The sequence below is a fragment of the Lepisma saccharinum genome, chromosome 16 (genome assembly GCF_977018435.1).
Source record: "Lepisma saccharinum chromosome 16, izLepSacc3.1, whole genome shotgun sequence".
Classification (NCBI taxonomy): Eukaryota; Metazoa; Arthropoda; class Insecta; order Zygentoma; family Lepismatidae; genus Lepisma; species Lepisma saccharinum.
The window spans coordinates 8,290,106-8,311,290 of NC_139244.1; the positions used below are offsets into that span (position 1 = coordinate 8,290,106).

General features: G+C 36.8%; 1 protein-coding gene across 1 annotated transcript in view; it reads right to left on the reverse strand.

Annotated features, from left to right (window-relative positions):
- Positions 1 to 1,448: 1,448 nt before the first annotated feature.
- Positions 1,449 to 21,185, reverse strand: part of LOC146000240 (zinc finger protein-like 1 homolog) — a 29,075-nt gene continuing 9,338 nt past the window's right edge. The window contains exons 3-6 of the mRNA XM_083137662.1: positions 18,287 to 18,480; positions 14,423 to 14,702; positions 12,456 to 12,573; positions 1,449 to 9,579 (exon numbers count right to left, since the gene is read on the reverse strand). Of these exons, the coding sequence (XP_082993788.1) occupies positions 9,372 to 9,579; positions 12,456 to 12,573; positions 14,423 to 14,702; positions 18,287 to 18,480 (800 nt within the window). The 3' untranslated portion in view covers positions 1,449 to 9,371. The remainder of the gene's footprint in view (positions 9,580 to 12,455; positions 12,574 to 14,422; positions 14,703 to 18,286; positions 18,481 to 21,185) is intronic.

The following is a 21,185-nucleotide window of genomic DNA, read 5'->3' on the forward strand; positions in this document are numbered from 1 at the left end:
GTGTCACTACTTGCACAGAGACTTGTTCTCGTTAGCCTGCTCTACAGTTAGCTGGTACAGGGTATACATAAAACTAACAATGTTAAATTGTCAGGGTAAGTTTGATGGGCTATTACACATTGCCTTCAATTTTCCAAAGAGTCCTCTCAACACATGAGACTGAACAGAAATCTTACAATGTAATTCTGAAATCATCCTGTCTAAAGGCCGAATCACACGGAACTGGATATCCAGTTAGTTGGAGCTGAACTGGATATCTGACCTGAAGTGAGGGCTGCCTGGCTGTCTGCTTGACTGGTTTTGAGGAATAAGCCATGTTATAATTGCTACTGGCTTTCCTCAACTGGATTTCGTGGAACAGCCAATCAGAGCAAAGTTCGGCCATGTGAAGATAATCTGAGTTTACAAAGGAGAGTTTTTTGTTTGTGGTTTCAAAGTGTTGGGTGTTTTTGTTAGTTTCTCGATAAAAAAAAAGTAAAGGAATGACATGCAGTGCATTCCTGTTCAATAATATTTAGGTATTTATACAAAGTGATGAGATGTGTATGTGACAAATATGATTAGCCAAAAATGAAAATCATTATTATTAGAAGTGAATTAAATGTTTGCTTTTTTGTTGTTCTTGTTGTTTTGTGAATGAATCCTGCGAATCACATGTATAAATCTGCATACCAGAGTTCATTAAAAAGCATTGATTACCATATTTTTTTTCGAGCCAATCTCTAGTGCATACTTCCTTTTTAATTTTTAATACAAGCACAAAACAGTAATTCTCCTACAACATTCTTCAAATTGCTCATCCATTTTTACAGATTGTCTGCTCTGAGCAATGTGTTATGGGAACAAAAGTCTATCGACAAGTACAGTAACAAGTATCATGTGAGGCGAAAACAAGCAAATGGGTAGCCAGTCCAGTGCCAACTAGGGCATTCCTACAAGAAATCCAGTTCCGTGTGATTCAGGCTTAACCTGGTCCTGTTCCTTTGTTCAGAGCTTGATATGCTCAAACACTTATCAGTCAGATAAAATAAAATACCCGATGCCTAAAAATTATAACATATTTTCAATTAACAATTCTTTCACATTTTATGTCCAGTTTCTGCTAATTGTAGCAATTAGAATGAATGACGGTTAGATGAAATTCATAAAGAAACACTCAAAAGAACATGGATGCCCAGGACAAAACCTGAACCTGGACTATTCCAGACTTGAAAACATAAGATGTTAGCGAACATTTCAAAAGCACAACAAAAACCATTTATTCTGCTGCAGATGAACAATATTTTTTTAAAAAATTAACCAGTTCCACACTTACCACATTAAAAATATATTTTCATTCAAAATTACATGCTTTACAACTAATATTACTTCAAATGCTACACTTCCGTTCTAAAAAATGACCTGTAATAAAAAAAAATCAAGTTTTTTCAAAAACTGTATTTATTTAGATGCAAAACAAAATTTTCCATCTTTATAATCATTAACATAATATTCTTAAAATCAAGTCAATTTTCCAAATATGGATCACATTTTTTAAACTTTGGTGGACTTCAGCCTTTCTGCAAATTCTCTCTTAACAAGTGCAATAGCCATTTCATAACACAGACTTCAGACTTCAATCCATATATACAAAATAAATATAAATAATAAGAACATTATTAGTCAGTTTTTATGTATTGTCACATACAAACCTAGGGAACCAAATCAATGCACTTACAGGACTTTGAGCAGGTTTATTGATGCTATTGTTCTTGTAGCATAAAACAGAATGGTACATTAACATTGCAAGATAATATAGATAAAGCTTCTCTAGCATGTTTCTATGAACAATTTAGTGTGTAACTATACAACATTTCGTTTCACAGTACAGGGAGTTGAACGTTATTATTCAGAATGTTATGCAGAAGCACAACTACAGCTATACCAATAAGAGAGAAGACCGAAAACTTGTGAACTAAAGTTGGCATATCATGCTCATTTACATAGAAATTAGCAATAGCTTTTTTAATTGTGCACCTACCAAAGTTACCAATGTAGTTATCCTTTTTTCAGCAGATGCATACTTACTGGGTGTTAAAACCTTATCATTATTCCCCTCTTTCTGATTTTCTCGAAACTAGGATTTTTTTTCACAATTGTTCAACTACTGCACAATTTATTTTACATTTTAGAGTTACAGTATTAGCTCTTCTGGTACAACAGTAGCGATTTCAAGAGCTCTTGTACGAAAAGAAAAAAGCCGTCGAGTAAAACATACTTTTTTAAGCACCTTTATTACGGCTGATATTTGGACAATGGTAATCAAGAAAAATATACAGTGCTCGTAATACCCATTCCTGTCTCTTGGATCAAAATACACATTTAGTACACACAAGATAAAACTTCTCAAATTTCAGCACCATCTTGGCGACGTCGTCAGGGATAACGAGAAGTCATTGGTGACACTACAATGTCACTACGTACAATGGAGGTCTGCTATAACAGCTTTCTTTTCCCATCATACAATGATGGATGCGATCAACATGTGGAAGTTTCTTACCTTGTGAATGCTGCTGATTTAATTTGTAAATTATGAATGCATAAAATCAGAGATGTAAGCAAACTGGTTAATATAAAGAGGCATTGAGGAATGGTTAAGAGAGTAAACTTTGTAGAAATTTCAATGAAGAATGCAGGTTTGATTGGGACTTGAACTCTGGCATACTGTGTCATTGCTCTAACAACTGAACTACCGAGCCAGCATTGGTTTCGCCAATTTTTTACTGTCATTGTTTTAACTGTGTGGAATTGTCTCTGTTCTTATATTTCTACACAGTACATCTCCTGTGCGTGTTAACTTATCATTCAAATGAGTTGATCGCATTACATGTCATGTATCAGATTACAGTGCAGAGCAGCTTTGATTGCTGCAGAGGCCAATCTGCTCAGAAAGGTAACGTCAGAATCAATGTCTGCTGATAATCACATGGCAACGAGTATGACATTAAGAGACATTTCCAAGTTTCAAAATTGCTTGCAGTACCTGCAGCATATTTTCAACCATACAGGAGCCATTGGACATGTCTCAGCAGGGTCTAGGACATTATGTTGTTGGGCATTTTGGTGCCAGGCCATTTCAGTGCTTAATATTTCATGCATTCCTCTTTTGTACAGCACCTTCACCTCTGGCCCACAATGTAAATGATAAAGTTGTGAACATATTAACATCTTATTGTGTTACTTATGAGGGCTTAGTGTATTTAGTATTTAACATATGTATTACAATAGTCTCTTAAGAAATGAGATTGTAATGCACCAATATGGATTAAGGCTTATTCCACATTTGATGCACAAGTATGTTCTTTCATAAATTTCAGAACTTCATCATTTTCAGCATGGATGCTTCAGAGAGTGCATTTTCTTATTTTTGGCATTTTCATCGAAGGACAAAAATTCATCATGAATTAATTTCTATCCTCCATGAGAGGCATTCACTAACAAAGCCATTTTCTATGTGGTGATGACAACATTGGGCATATACAGTCACTGAAAGTGAATCAGGGGTCAGAGGTGAAAGGGTGTGCAAGAGAAGAGTGTCTAGGTACCAAACAGTATGGAACCAAAATTACCAACATCAAAATGGTCAGTTACTGAAATGTCTTGCACCAAAATGGCGAACAACATATTGTCCGATTTCCATCTGAGAGAGCTACCAGTAGTTCCCAATCAATGGGTTTACAATCCTTGATATAAAGCTACGAGACACCACCACACAGAGTTCTGCACACAGAAGCTGTGCATCGTAACCAGAACATTCCACATGGAAAGTTGGGTAGGAAGATTGTGCTCGGAATAAGTCCCCAGGCATGATCATCTTGATATGTGCCAACCCAAGTGTGTGTGTGTGTGTGGGGGGGGGGGGGGGGCATTCCATGAAAAGTGGTCCTACTCCATGTAAATAACAAAATGAATTAATATGGAAATTATTGTTTTCAATTGCATTAAGGCTTAGATATTGTGAATGCATATAACTTGCACATAACACCAACAAATGTTACTAGCATCTGCAGCCTATATGCTTCACAGACAAACGAACTAAAAATTTGCTACATTTTTAAAGCATCACACACTTAACACACTTTCGTTAATACTTTTCATGCATTTACTCAAAGTTTTTTACCAGACACCTCAATGTGCTTCACAATTCCATGAAATCAGTTCATTAAGAATATTTCAATCCAACCTCATGTCTAGAACCTTAAATTTTGTGTGTAAAATGTCACACACGTAATGCTGGAATGTCCCGGTTATGTTTCTGGGCTGTGAGCAGATACATGTAACAAAGGTTTTACGATATTATTCCCACTGATACCGACCGATACATAAAATTGCAATAATTCAAAGTAGTTCAGGACATTTAATATGTAGCATGTTTTAAAAGTTCTGCAGGATTCTAAAAAGTTTACACACAGAATTTTTTAAAATTTTGTTCTGTCCACGCTACTGAAAGACTTGTGAACAGGTGATCATGTGATTCCAGGATGGCGTCGATGCAGAAAAAAGAGGACCCACACCTTGACCCACAAGGTCACCCCACCTTATGCCTTGCGATTACTGACTGTGGAGAAATGTCAAGACCCAGGTGTATGCACAGAAACAGACAGATCTTGACGACCTGAAGTTCAAAATACGTGATGTGATACACAATATTCTGACGAGCACTGTCAGATTACAATTCTTGGATTCAAACTAAGATTGCAAGTGTGTTTGGACATGAATGATGTCCAGCTGGAAATCTGACAACGAACCAAACCACATCACACATTAATTTTAAAGTTTCCTCTGTGTAACAATATTTCTTAGTAATATACCTAGTACTTTAAAAGTTATAGGCTTTTAGAACCCTGCAGGACTTCTAACACATACTGTAGAAAATTTCCACTGGGACCATAATAAAGTTTTATATGAGACAATAAATTACTCACAAAATCCATTTCTCTCAACAACATTGTTGCAAAAATAATGCACATTATGCATTTTAGATCCTTTCCAGGATATTTACACCCCACGAAAGTGTTGCAAGACGTATTTGCAAACTCCACGAGACACTCAGACTCTGCATCAGCCAATTAAAATACAACCAAAATTTTCCAATATTGATACATCGGTTTCAGCATCAGCTTAGTCCTGTAAATATTCCAAACAATCAACTGCCCTTTTCGTATTTTTTCTTCAATCAAATAAGGTTATTTCAGTCTTTTAACTCAATACAGAAATTAGTCATGTAAAATATGGTCAACATAAGAATGCTAGAATCTAAACAGGGCAGACTATTAGAGGTATCTAGAAAATGTATGTTGTGTATCAAAATACATAGATAAAAGTTGTAGACAACAACCCATCTCTTTCTAGCTGGTCGTGATATTGAAATTACAACAATGCATTCCTGCTGAAAACTGTGAAAAAAAGGGTTGTTTGAAATAGTTTCTAGTGTACGCAGAATATTGTAACTTACGGAAAAGTTTGTGAAAACTACTGCTGAATCAGGGGTTAGTTTTGTAGTTCATTTGGTACTGGCAAGAAACAAAAGACACATGATTGAGCTATAATTCTTGTAAACTTTTACATATCACAAATGTCACTGTTATGCTTTTTTTGTTATAGATCAATTATACAATGCATATAACCAGAGCAGATGTGACAGGTTATATGAGTTTTAATGGCTTAGTTATGTGTGAAAATACCAAAATTCTCCATAAGTTTTTTTTCTGGTTTGATAACTGGAAAATGTGTGAAAATATTGATTGCAATGAAGGGATGTGATAATGTTGCTGTGCATACTTTCTTAGGCAGTTTTCGAACTAAAGTGATACGTGATATGCAACATTGGTTTCACAAAACAAGTGACATGAGCCCCTCCAATCTGTAAAAAAGCATTCACTCGCTTGTGCAACCAACAGCCCAAGGTTGTTGCTTGTCCTGTGCTGTTTTGGTCTGAAAGGTGCCTAACATTCACTTCGAGGAATATAAACAAAACAATTACACCATCAGGGAAAACAAAACAAATGTCTTCATCATAGATATTTTTTCATTACTTGATGATATTAACATGAAACTTCTCTCCAATGATAATTTAATGAAAATAATCAAATTAATTTTGGTAGTTTGCAATAAACTTTCTTGAATAATATGAACTTTTGCTATTACATATGTTCAGTTCTTTATAACTGATGATATTTTCCCAAGCATATTATGTACTTAAGCTGTGCGTAGAGTTAACTTTGCAGCAGGTTTTCGCATAAGTAGATCCACACGTGCACGCAAGAATATAGTTCTGCTGAGAAGTGTTCTATTCCGACACATTTGCAAGAAAACAGTTATTTAATTTGTAAAATACAGACAAAATAATATATCCATTAGCAGGTATGGACTTGATCGGTTGCAATCACTGTGCAGACGAACTTGGATCTGCAGATTCGCCAACTGGGATCTCTATTGCGCTGAAGAATCGCTGAAGCTCAAGCGCGAGTCGAGCAAGACTGAATACGTTGCAGAGCGTGTGGAATCCGTGATATTAGTGTTGCACATACCCCTATTTTAACCAGATGTTTATTTTGATTGATTAATAATTGTACTATACAGCGGCGGGATGGCTGAATCAAGGTCTCCTGTTCAGCATGCGGTTTTACCAGTGTGTTAATTTGGGCTTCATCCGAATGGAAAAGCTCTTCAAATCAAGCAAGTTGTTTTAAATGCATAATCCTCCTTACGACAACATGATCAAAGTAAAACAGGTCGTGAGGTGATTTGCCATCAATGTGCGCATGAACAGTGTCACGGGTATTGAATGATTTGCGGTTTGAGTTTAGGAAGAGAACAAAAGAATCTCCACGGTATTAAAAGATATTGCCGTGAGAAAAAACATGTTTATTATTTGGACGAGACATGCGTCAATTCAGGGGAAAGGGGGGGTACATTGAATAAAGCCTGGAAAGATACCACCGTGCAAAACCACAGCCAGGGTTGAAGCAACTGACAAGAAAGGGGGAAGGGGAGGCTTATTGTTTCACCCACTGGCGGCAATGAAGGCACATGTTTACTGTTCTGTTCAAAGAAAGGGAAAGGTGATTATCAGCAAGAAATGGGCAGACCAAGATTTGAATCCTGGTTTAATGAAGTGGTTCATAATTTGAAATCAAACAGAGTAATAGTAGCAGACAATGCACCCCATTGTATATAAAACCAACAACAAATCATGCTTTTTTTGGTGGTATAATTTAAAGTGTGTTTGTCTTATAGTAACAAATGTATTGCGAACGAAGCAACCAAGTTTTTCATAAATTTATTTACTTCTAAACCAAAAACAATATTTTGTCAAGAGGGGTCTATCGTTGTTTACTCTTTTTTTTTTCCTCCTTGCTCTAAAAATACACACATGCTCTCATGTTTCGAAGATATTTCACGATTTATATTAAGTATGGATATTTCACGATTTATATTAAGTATGACACATTTATTACATAATTAACACATTCTGCTTGACATGCATGCGGGTATTGATGTGTTGTGCGGTAGGCAACACTGCGGATTTTCTCAGTGTCTGCGATGTAAGCAGCTCGGCGGTTGAAGCAAGACTGGCACGCAAGATTCCGAGCAGAGTTCTCGTGCGGATTGATACATAAAACCTGCTGCAAAGTTAGCTTGACGCCAGGCTTACACATACCCATTTTCAGTCTTTAACATTTTATTATTTTCATAAACAATGTTGATAATGGCCAGTATATTACTCCTCAAATCATCAAGACAATATAAGAGCAAGTGAGAATATGCAATAAATATATATTAACAACAAAACAACTTCTCTTTCACGGTCTGTTTTCCCTGTGAAAATTGAGTACCAATAGAACAACATAATGACAAGATGAAGCATGATATTTAGTGATTGCAATTTTCTTGCCAATATACAGGGTGGCGTATATTGTATCTACCAATTTAAGTTGGTGACTCATCAGAATGCACGTGTGGCATACCTGCATCCGTGGAGAACTGAGGGTCAGGCAATTATTATACCATAGAGCGTTGGCCAGTGCAGACATGGATTGCAGCGATGGAAGCCTTCATACAAACAGGCATCGGGCACTGCGGCGGAACAAGGAAGATTGCCATGCACCTATTCCAGAGAGACACAGCATTCTTTGGTGGGTTTGACAGTGGAGAGCCACGGTTAACTTTGTGAACCATCTATTGCAGTGAAATACGTGCTATTCCACAGGACATGTTGAGACACGCGTCATGAGAGCCTTTCACGCTGCCTTGAACAGTGCATCCAAGCAGAAAGAGGACATTAGTTTCAAGGTGCACCGATATCTGTATTGTCCATATTATAAACTGTATTAAATGCCTGTGAATTGTTTATTTTATAATTATATCAAGATACTACAATCACTCACCATCTTTTGAAGTTGACAGATACAATATGCACCACTCTCTATATACATATTTACTGATTACACAGTGTTCACATATTTTGGGGAAGGAATAAAGTTTAACAGGTTTGAAATCACTCCAAGGAAAAATAATGAGACCTGTACTGCATAAACATCAAATATCGAAATCAGTTTGGAATGTTATCAATTCCGATATGTAAATTTTGGCTAACATCCACACATTGGAAATTGGATTAGCCACATCCGTAAAATGAACTATGGAAAAACAGTATCAATACAAATGAACTCTCTTATTATGCCACAAGTTTTTTGAAATACCATAATTTATTTCGCCAACTTTCTCAGCAAGGTTCTGTCTGTAATTCAAAAACTCATGGCACAATGAATTAGTTAATTCGTATTATCATTATATTCGCCTACCCAAACAACAAGTCAACATTTTTTTTTATATAAAATGGCAATATATTGCAAAAACATATGACAACTGAAAGTTACAATACCATTTCTCAGACTGAAAATGTAAAGTATGTTTCTTTGTTCTCATTTCACATAAGTTTGTATGAAAATATGAAGCTGTATTCAGTTTCCCTGAAAGTGAATATAGTATTATTTGCAGAAAGGCAAGCACATACAACTACGTTATCCTGTATACTGCATTGCCAATAATTACATTTACAAAAGGAAAGAAAATTAATTTACATTTTCCTTGTAAAATATTTACAACAAAGTAATCCCAAACAATTGGTACGGCTTATTCCCACAAATAGGCTATTGTCTGCACTTGGAACCATCCGAATAAGGCTCATAAAAAAACTAAGTCACATCTTGCGCAACAGAAGGCATCTTCAATTCCTTGCAACACTGTCTAGGACAACATTCACCACAATCTAACGCTTCCTAATAATGCATTGATTCTCAGTACACGATCCACTCTACCATTCGATCCTAGGTCCTGGAGTCATCATTAACTCGGACATTTGGATTCTGGTGCTCGTCAAAGACAGGGTCGCCTTCCGTGGCTATTCTCCCGAGCCAAGAGAACACGGCTACCAGAGTGAAAAGTCCCACCAAAACAAGAATGGCTGCCATGACATATCGCTTGTATAGATGACCGCTTCCTTTATGGCCTCTCGCAGGAGGACGGGAAATGGTCCTGAAAGATTGCATTTTTACATTACAAGGCTGCCAATTTAATAACATTCTAACAATTACATGTAAACTGAACTTTCTCTGCTTAACTTGTACTATGCCTTGGCAACACATCTATGCAAATTTGAGACAATACTTCACATATCTATGCTCTGGGTAGAGTTGGAATTAACACATAATTATCTGATAGGAAAAGTTTTGGCAGGAAAAGAGAAATACAGGGTACCCCATCACCATGGTGGCTGAAAATTTTCACCTGGTGCCTGAACTTTCAAATCCAGTTCCATTTTATGGAAAATTTCATTTTTCTGTTAAATAACAAGTACAATATATGTTTTTTCATGTTTGTGTGTTTTCTGCATCATGTGTATCATTATAAATTTTTGCACAGTTGATACCCGAATTTTAAAACCTGCAATGATATGTACAGTCGGTCATATATTAGAATGTACTGCATAGTTATTTATGCTGTAGAGCCTTCATTAGCAAGGCCACTGGAAAACAAGAATTAATTACTTTTAATCCAGTTCATGAATTAATTCTAAGTTCATGTAAACTCCTTAGTTTAAGTAATATTGTTGAACTTTGATTGTACATTTTTCAGGGAATCAAGCTGAAAAAACTTAAAAGTGCAGAAAAAAGTTAAATCGAGGAAAGGAAAATTTCTTAACATAAAATCGGGGTTCCACTCTATTTTTTTAAGTCCATTCCTGGTGTTCCCATTCAGTTTCCAGGTATTTTTAAATACATTTCCAGATCACTCTCGAATATCTTTAGATTATATAACTCTGATTAGAGTCTCATCTAAGGGTGGGCATATGAAAACACTTTAGTTCAACTCATTTTTGAAAGCATTTATTACATTTTTTAATACACTAGACTCTCGCTAATCCAGCCCTCAGTAGTCCGGCCCACATTCGGCCTGTAGTCACTCAAGCAGAAATGACGCGCACAACAATGAATTATCGTGTTCAACAATGTTGTTAGTTAAAAATGTTAAACAATGCTATACATACGTACAGTATTTGAAATTGTGACTTTCTTACAGTAAAGTTCAGTACATACTATGGCTTCTAAAAGGAAACACGTAAAGTACAGCCTGTATAGTCCCTATGTGTTTAAACTACATAGTAGTATGTAATTTCCGACCCTCTCAATAATCCGGCACCCATATGTGCAAGGAATGGCCGGATTAGCAAGAGTCTAGTGTATATAATGCATGCAGCAGCAAATTAATGCTTGCAAATTATGTGAAAAATTCATATTCATCAATATGTGCTAAAGCAGTTCCGTCTAGTTCATTACAGTTTTCTACCCCGGTGTCAGGCTGGTGCAAGGAAATGACGTTCGACTAACTAGACAAATAGCAGTGTTCAAGTTCAGAAGATTCAACAAATGCCTGTCTGCTGCTTTAAACGTTCATTTGATTAGTTAGCATGCACCACGTGATCATACAAAACAAATTACACAGCTCCAGAACGTAGTGCAAACATCAAATACACTACTTGACACCAAATCGACGAAGTAGACAAGTTGGTGTTGCACCGTGTAACCAACTGGATGGTTCAGTGCAAAGAGAGTCGAAAAGTGCAGTGTACTAAATGGGGCTAGTAATATCAAGGCATTTTGGCTGACACCAGGGCAGCTGTTTTCGAATTTTCCTCTTTTTTTCTAAAAACCACTAGGATATTCTGAAGTCTGAAAAATTACATCTGCATAGAATTTCTTCTAAGGCATTCAAGAATTTGAATTAGTATTACCGTATTTACTCATGTATAATGCGCACTTTTTTCCAAAATTATTACCCCCAAAAACTGTGGTGCGTATTATGAACGAAATAATTCAGACAGCCAACATGAAACTGCACAGGGTCGTTCCATGATTTTGGGACACTTGCATTGATTTTTCATGTTTATGGAACTCTATCATGTTATATATCGTTGTAAAGCTTGAATCCTGCAGTTTCTGAATATGGAAACAGTATTCCATTCAAGATAATTACATAAATTGTGAAATGCAGTTGAAATAAGTTCATCACAAAATGAAGGAACGTTCTGATTTTTATGGTACTTCGGATGAAAGAAACCATAAGGAAAATATAATAAAAATTAAAATGTATTACTGGCCAAATAATATGACATACATGGAGTGTGTAAAATCCTTAATGGAAGAAATCTTGTGCTGCTAACTGCTATTTGGAAGGTCCTGAATGTGCCTCGTATAAATGTTACATTAGTCACGGAAAGAAAAAGTATATATTTTGAAAAAGTAGGAATGAGCAATTGAATAGGTATGACGTCATTCACTCTTGATCAGCATAGCAACAGATTTACAACCTACAACTAAGAAAGCCATTTCTTGTTAACTGGATTGTACTGCGCATTATATACAAGATATAATTTTTTGTAACTTTTACCCTTCCAAAACCAGAGTGCGCATTATACACGCACGCACACTATACACGCGTAAATACAGTAATACAAGATTTTGGCCAAGCCACAATTTGTTTGAATTTTTGTTTAAGTCTGCTTTACACACTAGATAGGTTGAGCGGGACTGGACGTACAGTTTATAGTGGGATTGGAACCACTACGTGCCTCTGTTGGGTATTGAACTGGGACCACCATAATTTGCATATTCATTTATTTTATTTCATGTTTTAATAACATTGGTAGTTTATAGTGGGATTGGAACCACTACGTGCCTCTGTTGGGTATTGAACTGGGACCACCATAATTTGCATATTCATTTATTTTATTTCATGTTTTAATAACATTGGTAGAAAAACTAGGAGTGCATCCAACATGGAAATAAAAAAAAAAACGTACTACACTGGACAACAACTAATACATAGCTAAAATTAAAGAAATTGGCACTTACTTCCACCACCTCGTGAACCACTCCATGGCTGATCGTCTCTTGTATTTATTCTCATCATGGTCAAACAACATGTCTTTTGCATCATCCAAAGCCTCAAAAACTCTCTTGGGAGCTTGACCTGCAATAAACACGCAAATGTTGACAATTCTGCTATGCATTTGCACCATTTTGCTTCCCTTTTCACAATACTACAGCTAAAAGCAACATTCACCAGTAATAATATAGTCTGAGGCAGTCATATGTGACTGCTCTCTCTCCTCTGTTCACACCTGAACAAGCTATACAAGATGTGGAAAACCAATCACAGAGTTTTCCCCTATTTCTAGCTTTTTTAAAATGAATTCTCTAATCACTACTTAAAGCTTTCGGTCAGTAATGATTAACTCTTTTGCTGTGGGATTTTGGCAAGCTGATATAGCTTTCGCTACGTTGTTCCTTTGGGCAAATTTTCAGAATTGCATAAATTTGTAAAAAAGTATTCTAACGTACTGATATGCATTCTACCGATAATCTTTGAACAAAGTGCCAACGGTGAGAATCTAGTTTGGTGTAGATTTCCATTGTTAATGAAGCGGATACAGTGACGTGCCAAATGGTGGGGGTAGGTGTCATAACCCTTCCCTTTAGTCTAGGATTCCTAAAAAAATTAATTTCAAATGCAGGAAGATAGCAAAATGAGGGCTGGCTACTGGAAAAGTATATATACACCACCAAACTACTTTCGAAAATCCTGGAAACGGTCCTTGTTGCCATTGTTATTTACACACACACACACCACACACGACAGTACACGTTTCTAATTTGTTCAGAATCAAAGCAAGTTATTTAATTGGTAAACAGTTCAATTGACAGACTCCAGATATGGCAGCATGTGCTGGTAATGCTTTTCTTGCAGGGTGACTTCTCTCGACATCAGCAACGACGAGAATACTTGAAATCGACTGCAGTCATTTGCAACAGCAAGAGAGGTAAGAGTGGGACTGAGACAATACCAATACTGATGTAGTAGCATCCCTTAGATTTTATTTACCTACATCAAGTAATAAGTTTCCACTCATGGCATCTGCCTAAATGCTGCACGACACTTTCGCACAGTCCAATTCTCCTAGAAGTTTCGTAAATTTCGAAGTTTCTATTGATTTTGTTTCATTATTATGTGAAAAAATGTACTTTGTGATTACATAACAGGTATTTATTATATTCTGATGTTAGTTTTGAATATTTTAAACCACAACTCTGACAAATAGATGCTTATAATTGAAGTGGAACACTCACCCACTAATATTTTGAACAAGTTTTAATTGTTGCAAAGCTTTATGAAAATCTTCAATTCTGTATATTGTTGTTTACTCTGGAGTATACATTTTCACATTTCTGGAATGAGACTGCCAATACAATTTCTTTTTTACCCATAGTAAAAAGGTAAAGGTAAAGTCTTCCCCTGTGCATAGCACCACGCCATGAAGGCGTATAGGGGGTGTGGGGGTAACGCCCCACACTTTCTTGATCCGGTCGTGAGTGGGGGTGATGTGATCAGCATCACGCCCCTGACTGCCTTTACCCCCCAGGGTTTCCCCCAGGTACCCATGTTATTCGACGCTGGGTGGGCGCCGGGGCCGCTTCCACCGTTAGAAAAGTTCCCGGATTTGAACCGACCGGGGATCGAACCCGGGACCTTGAGCATGGTAGTCAGACGCGTTACCGACTGAGCCACCGCGGCCACTACTTTTTACCCATAGTGCAGAACATTTCTGGAATTAAGTGCTTTCAATACATGACCACTTGAGTTACAGTTACCAACATCTTGGATCTCGACACACCCCTACTTCACAACGACTGAAGCTTGCATGATGTTAAATGAAATGAATAAACGTAGTGATGGACAATTTGCACACAAAAATGTATGCATCTTACTGTCCCACGAGTTATTTTCCATAGCTAGGTAAATTAAAAACACAAAACCTCACCTGCTACGGGAAATATATCATTGCGACTGAAGGTTGACATTCCGTCGTCCATGTGGACAACCGAATGTGTGGTCTCTTCAATGGGAGGGGGTGCAGACTGCTTCACTATAGAGTTAGGTAGGGATCGTTTCGGTGAAATCTGTCGCTGGTTTGCAACATGAGGCTGGGTATGCAAAGGCGAAACTTCGGTCACATGATTACCTACTGAAGCACCACTGCTGTTAGCTGCTGTTATGTGCTGACTTTCTCCAGAAGGCTTCTGTTCTCTGTCATCACTCAGCTGAAAAGTAAACACTTTGTGTCAATAACTGGAATGACAAAAAATATCGTATCTGTTATTTTGTTACTTAGTGTTTCTGTCACTTTGTCAAATTGCAAGGATGAAGATGAGTGATGATAAGATAAAATGGATGAAAGAACACTTGAAAGGAGCACTCTTGTTCAGGCTGGATGACAATATCAGCATGTGGGGTGCATTCTATGAAAAGCACATATAATTTGCATATTTCACCAACAAAAATTACTAGCATCCGTACACTACATAGTTCACAGACAAATTAAGTCAAACTTTGCTACATTTTAATAGCATTACACACTAGTATTGGGCGATATATTGTTCAGACGATATATCGCGATATTGAAAAAACTAGATGATATACAGTCAAGATATTTTGGCGATATATCATCATGATATTTAGTGTTAGATATAGTGTTGGTGACATATCGTTATGCTATTTCGGAGATATATATCTTGACGATATATCACAATATCAAATTTCCGATATCGTCCATCCCTGTCACACACACAACACATTTTCGTTAATGCTTTTCATGCATTCAGGAAATGTCACCTTACTCAAACTTTTTTCATACTTTGTAATTCTATGAAATCAGTCAGTGACGTACGCAAGGGGGGGGTTGCCGGGTTTAACCCCCCCCCCTTGAACTTTTGAAAAATTATGGAAATTGCTGTAGATAAAAATTAAAAATGGCTAATTTATTACAGTCAAAGATCTGCGACAGTAATAATAATAATAATAATAATAATAATAATTTGAATTATTATTTCCATGCAGCATGAATAAAAACACAACATTCCAAACACAATGTAAGGGGGCGCAAAGTTCAATTTCGAATTTTCTTGCAAAAAGTTGCGCAGTGACTCTCGCGAGAATTGTGAAAATTCCTTGCTTCGTCGCAGTGTGCCGACCTTATTGTAAAACTTTCTTCCCGGTACTGATTTCACATCCCCTTGTGAACTCTCAAGTGATGCTGAGTCTACATCCACATCATTAAATACTGTTGAAGTGCTTTGTGAATCACCTAGAAGTGATAAATGTGTTGGAATGTCTATAAAATTACTTTTGAACGAAAACATAGACTCAGTGGAATTTAGCAACATGTATTCTCGCACCTCATCATCATCCTGGGCTAGATCCATAAATGTAAATTTCCCCGTGCACATAGCACCGTGCCATGAAGGCACACGTAGTGGTGTGGTGGGCCCCACACATTCTCGATCTCGGCCATTTTGCACGTGATGTGATCAGCACCATGCTCCGGCAGCCTTTATCCCCCAGGGTTGCTCTCAGGTACCTATTGATATGAGGCTGGGTGTGGAGACAAGGCTGGATAAATTCTAACCAATTCCGGGAATCGAACCCGGATCTCAAGCGAGGTTGTCAGACTAGACCACCGCGGCTCCTTGGATGACTTTCATATTTTGATTATTTCAATAAATTTAATATATTTGCTTGTTTTATGGATTTTCTTCACACTTAAAATGTCTCACCTATTAAATACAAATAACCGTTGACTAGACAATTATTTCGTAACATAGAAACAAAAAAAAATGTAATTTTGTTCTATTGCTTTCATAAATATATTTATGTAGATCTCTACTACTTAATAATAGTAGTGATATAAGTAGTAACAGCAGCTGCATTAGTAGTAATTAAACTAATTAATTAATTATAAATATTATTAATTAATTAATTAATTAAAGTATAATAAAACGATGGTAATGTGAATTTGTAGAAAGTTTTCGAAATAACACCCCCCTTGATGAAATCCTGCGTACGCTACTGAAATCAGTTCATTATGAATACTTTAGGGATTGGCCAATATGAAAATCAGACAGATGCTGATGAAGTACTGATATAAAATTTACTAATACAGATAACCGATATTCTACTCATCCGACATAAGTTTTATTGTGGAAGATGTTTGAACACACCATGTTCTGGATGCCTTAATACTAACCCACCCTCCCCAATTTACTGCCAAAAAAGAACATCAATTCATGAGGCCCACATCTGCATAGCCATGGGCCAAGAACAGAAAGTTCCTATTTCAAATATTCCCTTCTGAGAATGAAAACTATTAGTGGCAGGATACTGATATGAAACTTAATTATATCAATAGGGTATAGTTCTGATATAAACTGGAAAACAGTACGAAGAAACCGAATGTTACATGACACTACTATGTTCATACTCTTTACATTTGTGTGTCCCTTACACCTCACAAGATAAAAAACAACTAATTCTAGCTATCAAGGTAGGTCCAACTGAAACTTGCATTAAAATATGATAGATGATCTGACAAGAAATAGGGTGAAAATATCACTATAATGTTGGAGGACTAAAATATTCTTACTTGGGTTAAAAGCTGCTGCTGTAAAGAGGCACGCAGCACAGGACAAAACACACAGAGCCCTACACAGAATTATACTGGCCATAAGTCCAGATGCCAGAGCATTGTAGGTTTGTAAAATGCAGTCCAGGGTGTACTATGTGGAAGTTGGGTTGCATTGGTGTTTAAGTCCACTTTATGCAGAGTAAAGCTAATCAGAGACTGGACCTACAGTTTAAAGTGTGATCCGAACCACTACGTGCCTCCACTGGGTATCTTGATTACACGTCGACAACGTACTACTGCTCAGCAAAGAAGAGAAAACCCCCAGAAAATATACAAACTAAAATCCACCCCCACTTGTTTCTGACCCGGTGAACGGCAGCAGATGAGAATCTGGGGGAAATCCTTCTTTTCCTCTGCTCTCAAATGGCACGCTGTTGCCACGTTGCCTCACAGCTGTTCTCTGACAGATGGAATTCTGGCGGACCTGATGCAAAACGTGATGTTCAGGGTGGCGTGGTCAGTGGTTGAAGAAGTATGGATAGCATTTGTGACGATTCCCAGAGGCGCTAACTTTAGATAAATTTGTGTGGGGGGGCAAGGTTCACATAAACAATATTTATGTAAATAAATAACCCGTCAAATATACACACAGCTTACATTTTAAAAAGAAAGAATGATTTGAAGAGGTTTTCTCAGGCAATCAGCCAGGTGATTTCCGGATAGGCTTTCGAGAGCTAATGTCACTCTCATCTTCAGGGATTGAAGGGAATCCCTGAAGATGAGAGTGATGTTAGCTCTTGAAAGCTCGCTGTGTAGCTTGATTGACCGGAAACATGTAACATCCTTTTCTCGCTTCGTTGTCAAAAAAATTAACAACATTCAAAATCACCTCTCGGCTCTCACTATGTATGGTTTTGCCCTTCATTTCGGTACAAACAACATAACCAACAGACACACTCAAACTCAATGACCTTTTGTCCATGTAAGTTTGGCAACATTGAAAGGGTGTCAGAAGTCGAGCAGTCCTTGCTACCTCCCACCCGACCCCACCCTCCAACAAACCTGTTGCCCACAGGACAGCAGCCCCAGAGAGACTTTCTCATATTTGCTGAGCAATAAGTGGAAGTGAGGTTGACATTTGGGTGTACTACATGGAAGGGTCACCTCTTACACACCGAAAACTGCATGGTAAGGCAAGATATTGTAACACGTGCAAGAACTTACCAGAGGTAGTCCAAGCCCAGCACGAGCCCAGTTGACCCCTGCAAGAACCTCTCGCAGCACATCAGCAACCGGGGAGACCAGATTGGCTGCAGGGAAGAGACCCACGTCGCACGATGGACACGTGTAACCAGCAGGTGCAGTGGTGGGTGGAAGCTGACGAGCAAATTTATCCAAGCATGCCCAGTGGTGTACATCTGCAACAGTCACAATAATAAAATAAAATGCTGTTGTATTCATTAAACCATGGGATTGTTGAAAGGTCCCAGGTACAAATTATCTAATTCTGATTAATTAATGTTGAAATTACTTGAAAGTTCAGAATTTTGGTTTTAAAAAAAATCATTTTTTAAACAAACAGAAAACTGATTTTGAAAAAGTTAAAAAATGAATATTTTTTCCCCATGAAATTCACCTTATCAAAACACATCTTCAATTTTTCAACAGCAGAATTTTCACAGTACTTATTCTACGCATATATTGTACAGGTTTACTCACTACCCACTGCATCTTTTGTACACATTGTGGTACCCTTGACCCTGTCTACCCCCAAGGGAAAGTGAAATATTTTGCATGGTTTATGAAAATTTTGTTGTTTATGAATGTTTTCAGTTGTTTTTAGCTCACTGAAATGTGTTATTGTGAAGCAAAGTACAACACAGGATGTAGAATAAAGAGAATGAAAACAGTGACAATTTGCCATTCACTGTACAACAATCCCATCTGCATTTAAAAAGAAAATATTTCACATCAGTTATCAAGGAGGTTTCATTTTTTTTTTACACTGATTCAAATCACTTTTGGTGAAAGTACATTAGTCTCATAATCAGGGCCTGGGACTATATGTCCTATAAAACTGTAAAATATGTATGTAATTATGTCATATAAATTTGGAAAATATGTTACGAAAAATTGCAAATATGTCAGAAAAATGCAGAAATATTCCCAGTAAAGCCAAAAATATGCACAACAGTACTCTCGAATTTCTCCCATACCTGATAGAGTAGAGTAGGGGCTGTAATGTACCGAATGTTATTTTTACTTTTGACTGATTTTTGTGAAAAGCGAAAAAGGCAAAGAAATGAAAACGAAACTTCTTTACTTCCCGTGCAACAATGAGAGAGAACATTTTCCCTCAATAATGTTTGCATGGCTATCAATTGTCGGCGGTACAAAAAAGTGGGGTATTATTGTTCTGTACTAAGAAAAAAAACGGCACCTTTCTTCATCCGCAATTTCCATATCCTGCCATCGACAATATGAACTATCTGTTGTGCTAAAGCTACGAAGAAAAAATTATGAAATAACCGATTATGTGCGAGAGAATTACGAAATTATACAGAAATATGTCTTATTACAACAAAATTGAAGAAATATGTTGTAAAAACGTGAAATTGGTGAAATATGTCAAAATATGCTTTGTCAAGTTTGTCCATTTCGGCTGAAATTCTTCAGATATATATATCTCACCCCAATATTAGATCCGAAGCCAAATTAAAAATATGTTATAACTAGAGTCCGGAAGTTCAGGCATTTATTTTCGTTAAAATAGGCAGGCAAAAAGGCATTTATAATGTGGAAAATAGACACTAAAAATGAAAAAAAAGGCAAAATAAAGCGAAGAAAGGCACATTTGGAAGTCACTTACTTTTATCTATAATCTCTGGCAAAATGTTAAAATCTACATTGGGAAGAGCATTTCAATTTTCTCCGTCTTGATTACACATAACTAGAAGCTGTTTTTTTTAAGTTCTCAACATTCATTGATAGTCGTCTGTCAGAGAGAATGTTTTTCATAATAGAAAATGATCTTTCTACTTCGACAGAAGTTATTGGAGCATACATAAAACAAGCTAATGTAGCTGGACTCATTTTGGTAACAGCATTTTCACCTTTTAGAATATCACAAATTGTTTTCAATCGTTTCAAGTCCTTATTTGCACTCACTACACGTTTGCACTTTTCCGCAACAGCTGACCCCTTTTCTCCTGGCACTTCCATCATCTGCTGCATAGATTCCTCGAAGATTTTCATGGATGCTATAAGTCTCTCACCTCTTTTTTCTAGCTTTGTAATTGTCTCTGGCAATGCAACATAATGAGCAAAAATAAATGACAGTTAATTCTTCAGTTCTGAATAGCACAGGAGTTTTTCACTTCACGAATTGAAGCCGCTTCATTTTCTGGAAGAGCATCGATCACCTCACTGATTTTTTCAAGGTTGTTAGCATAATATATAGCTGCTGATATCCAGGTTCCCCATCTTGTCAAGACTGGTTGCGGAGGTAAACTAAGCTCAGGCGCAACTTCCTGAAATTTTCGGGTTCGAGAGGGAGATTTCAGAAATATCTTCTTTGTGTTCGAAATCAACCTCTCCACTTCAGCTGTCAATCATGCACAAGGAAATGTTAACCGAAAGGCAATATCCTAACTGAGCATGAAATACTTTTTTCTCACACTTTTCTCCTTCAGCAATGTTGAAACATGCATGAGTTCAATATTACTTAAATAAAGCGAAAATTATTCACATAATAAACGGAAGAAAAAATAAATGCCTACATATTTTTTTAAAAAATTGTCAAATTTCATTGAAAAAGGCAAAAAAAGTCATTATAATTAAAAATAGGCAGTGGGGTCCCAAATAGGCAAAATAGGCAAAATGAAAAGGCTTCTAAAACATTCGAAACAACATAAAAAACCTATATCCGGAAAATTTTTATCAATATATGCAGTAGATAAAAAGAGGCATTTTGCCAAACTTCCGGGCTCTAGTTATAACAAAGTCCCGGGCCCTACTCATAATCATTGAATGGTGTTTATTAGGCTCTAAGAAAGGAAAAAAAGGATACAAAATATATATACCGATTGGGTAGAGATTACATTTAAATTTACCTTGATTTAAA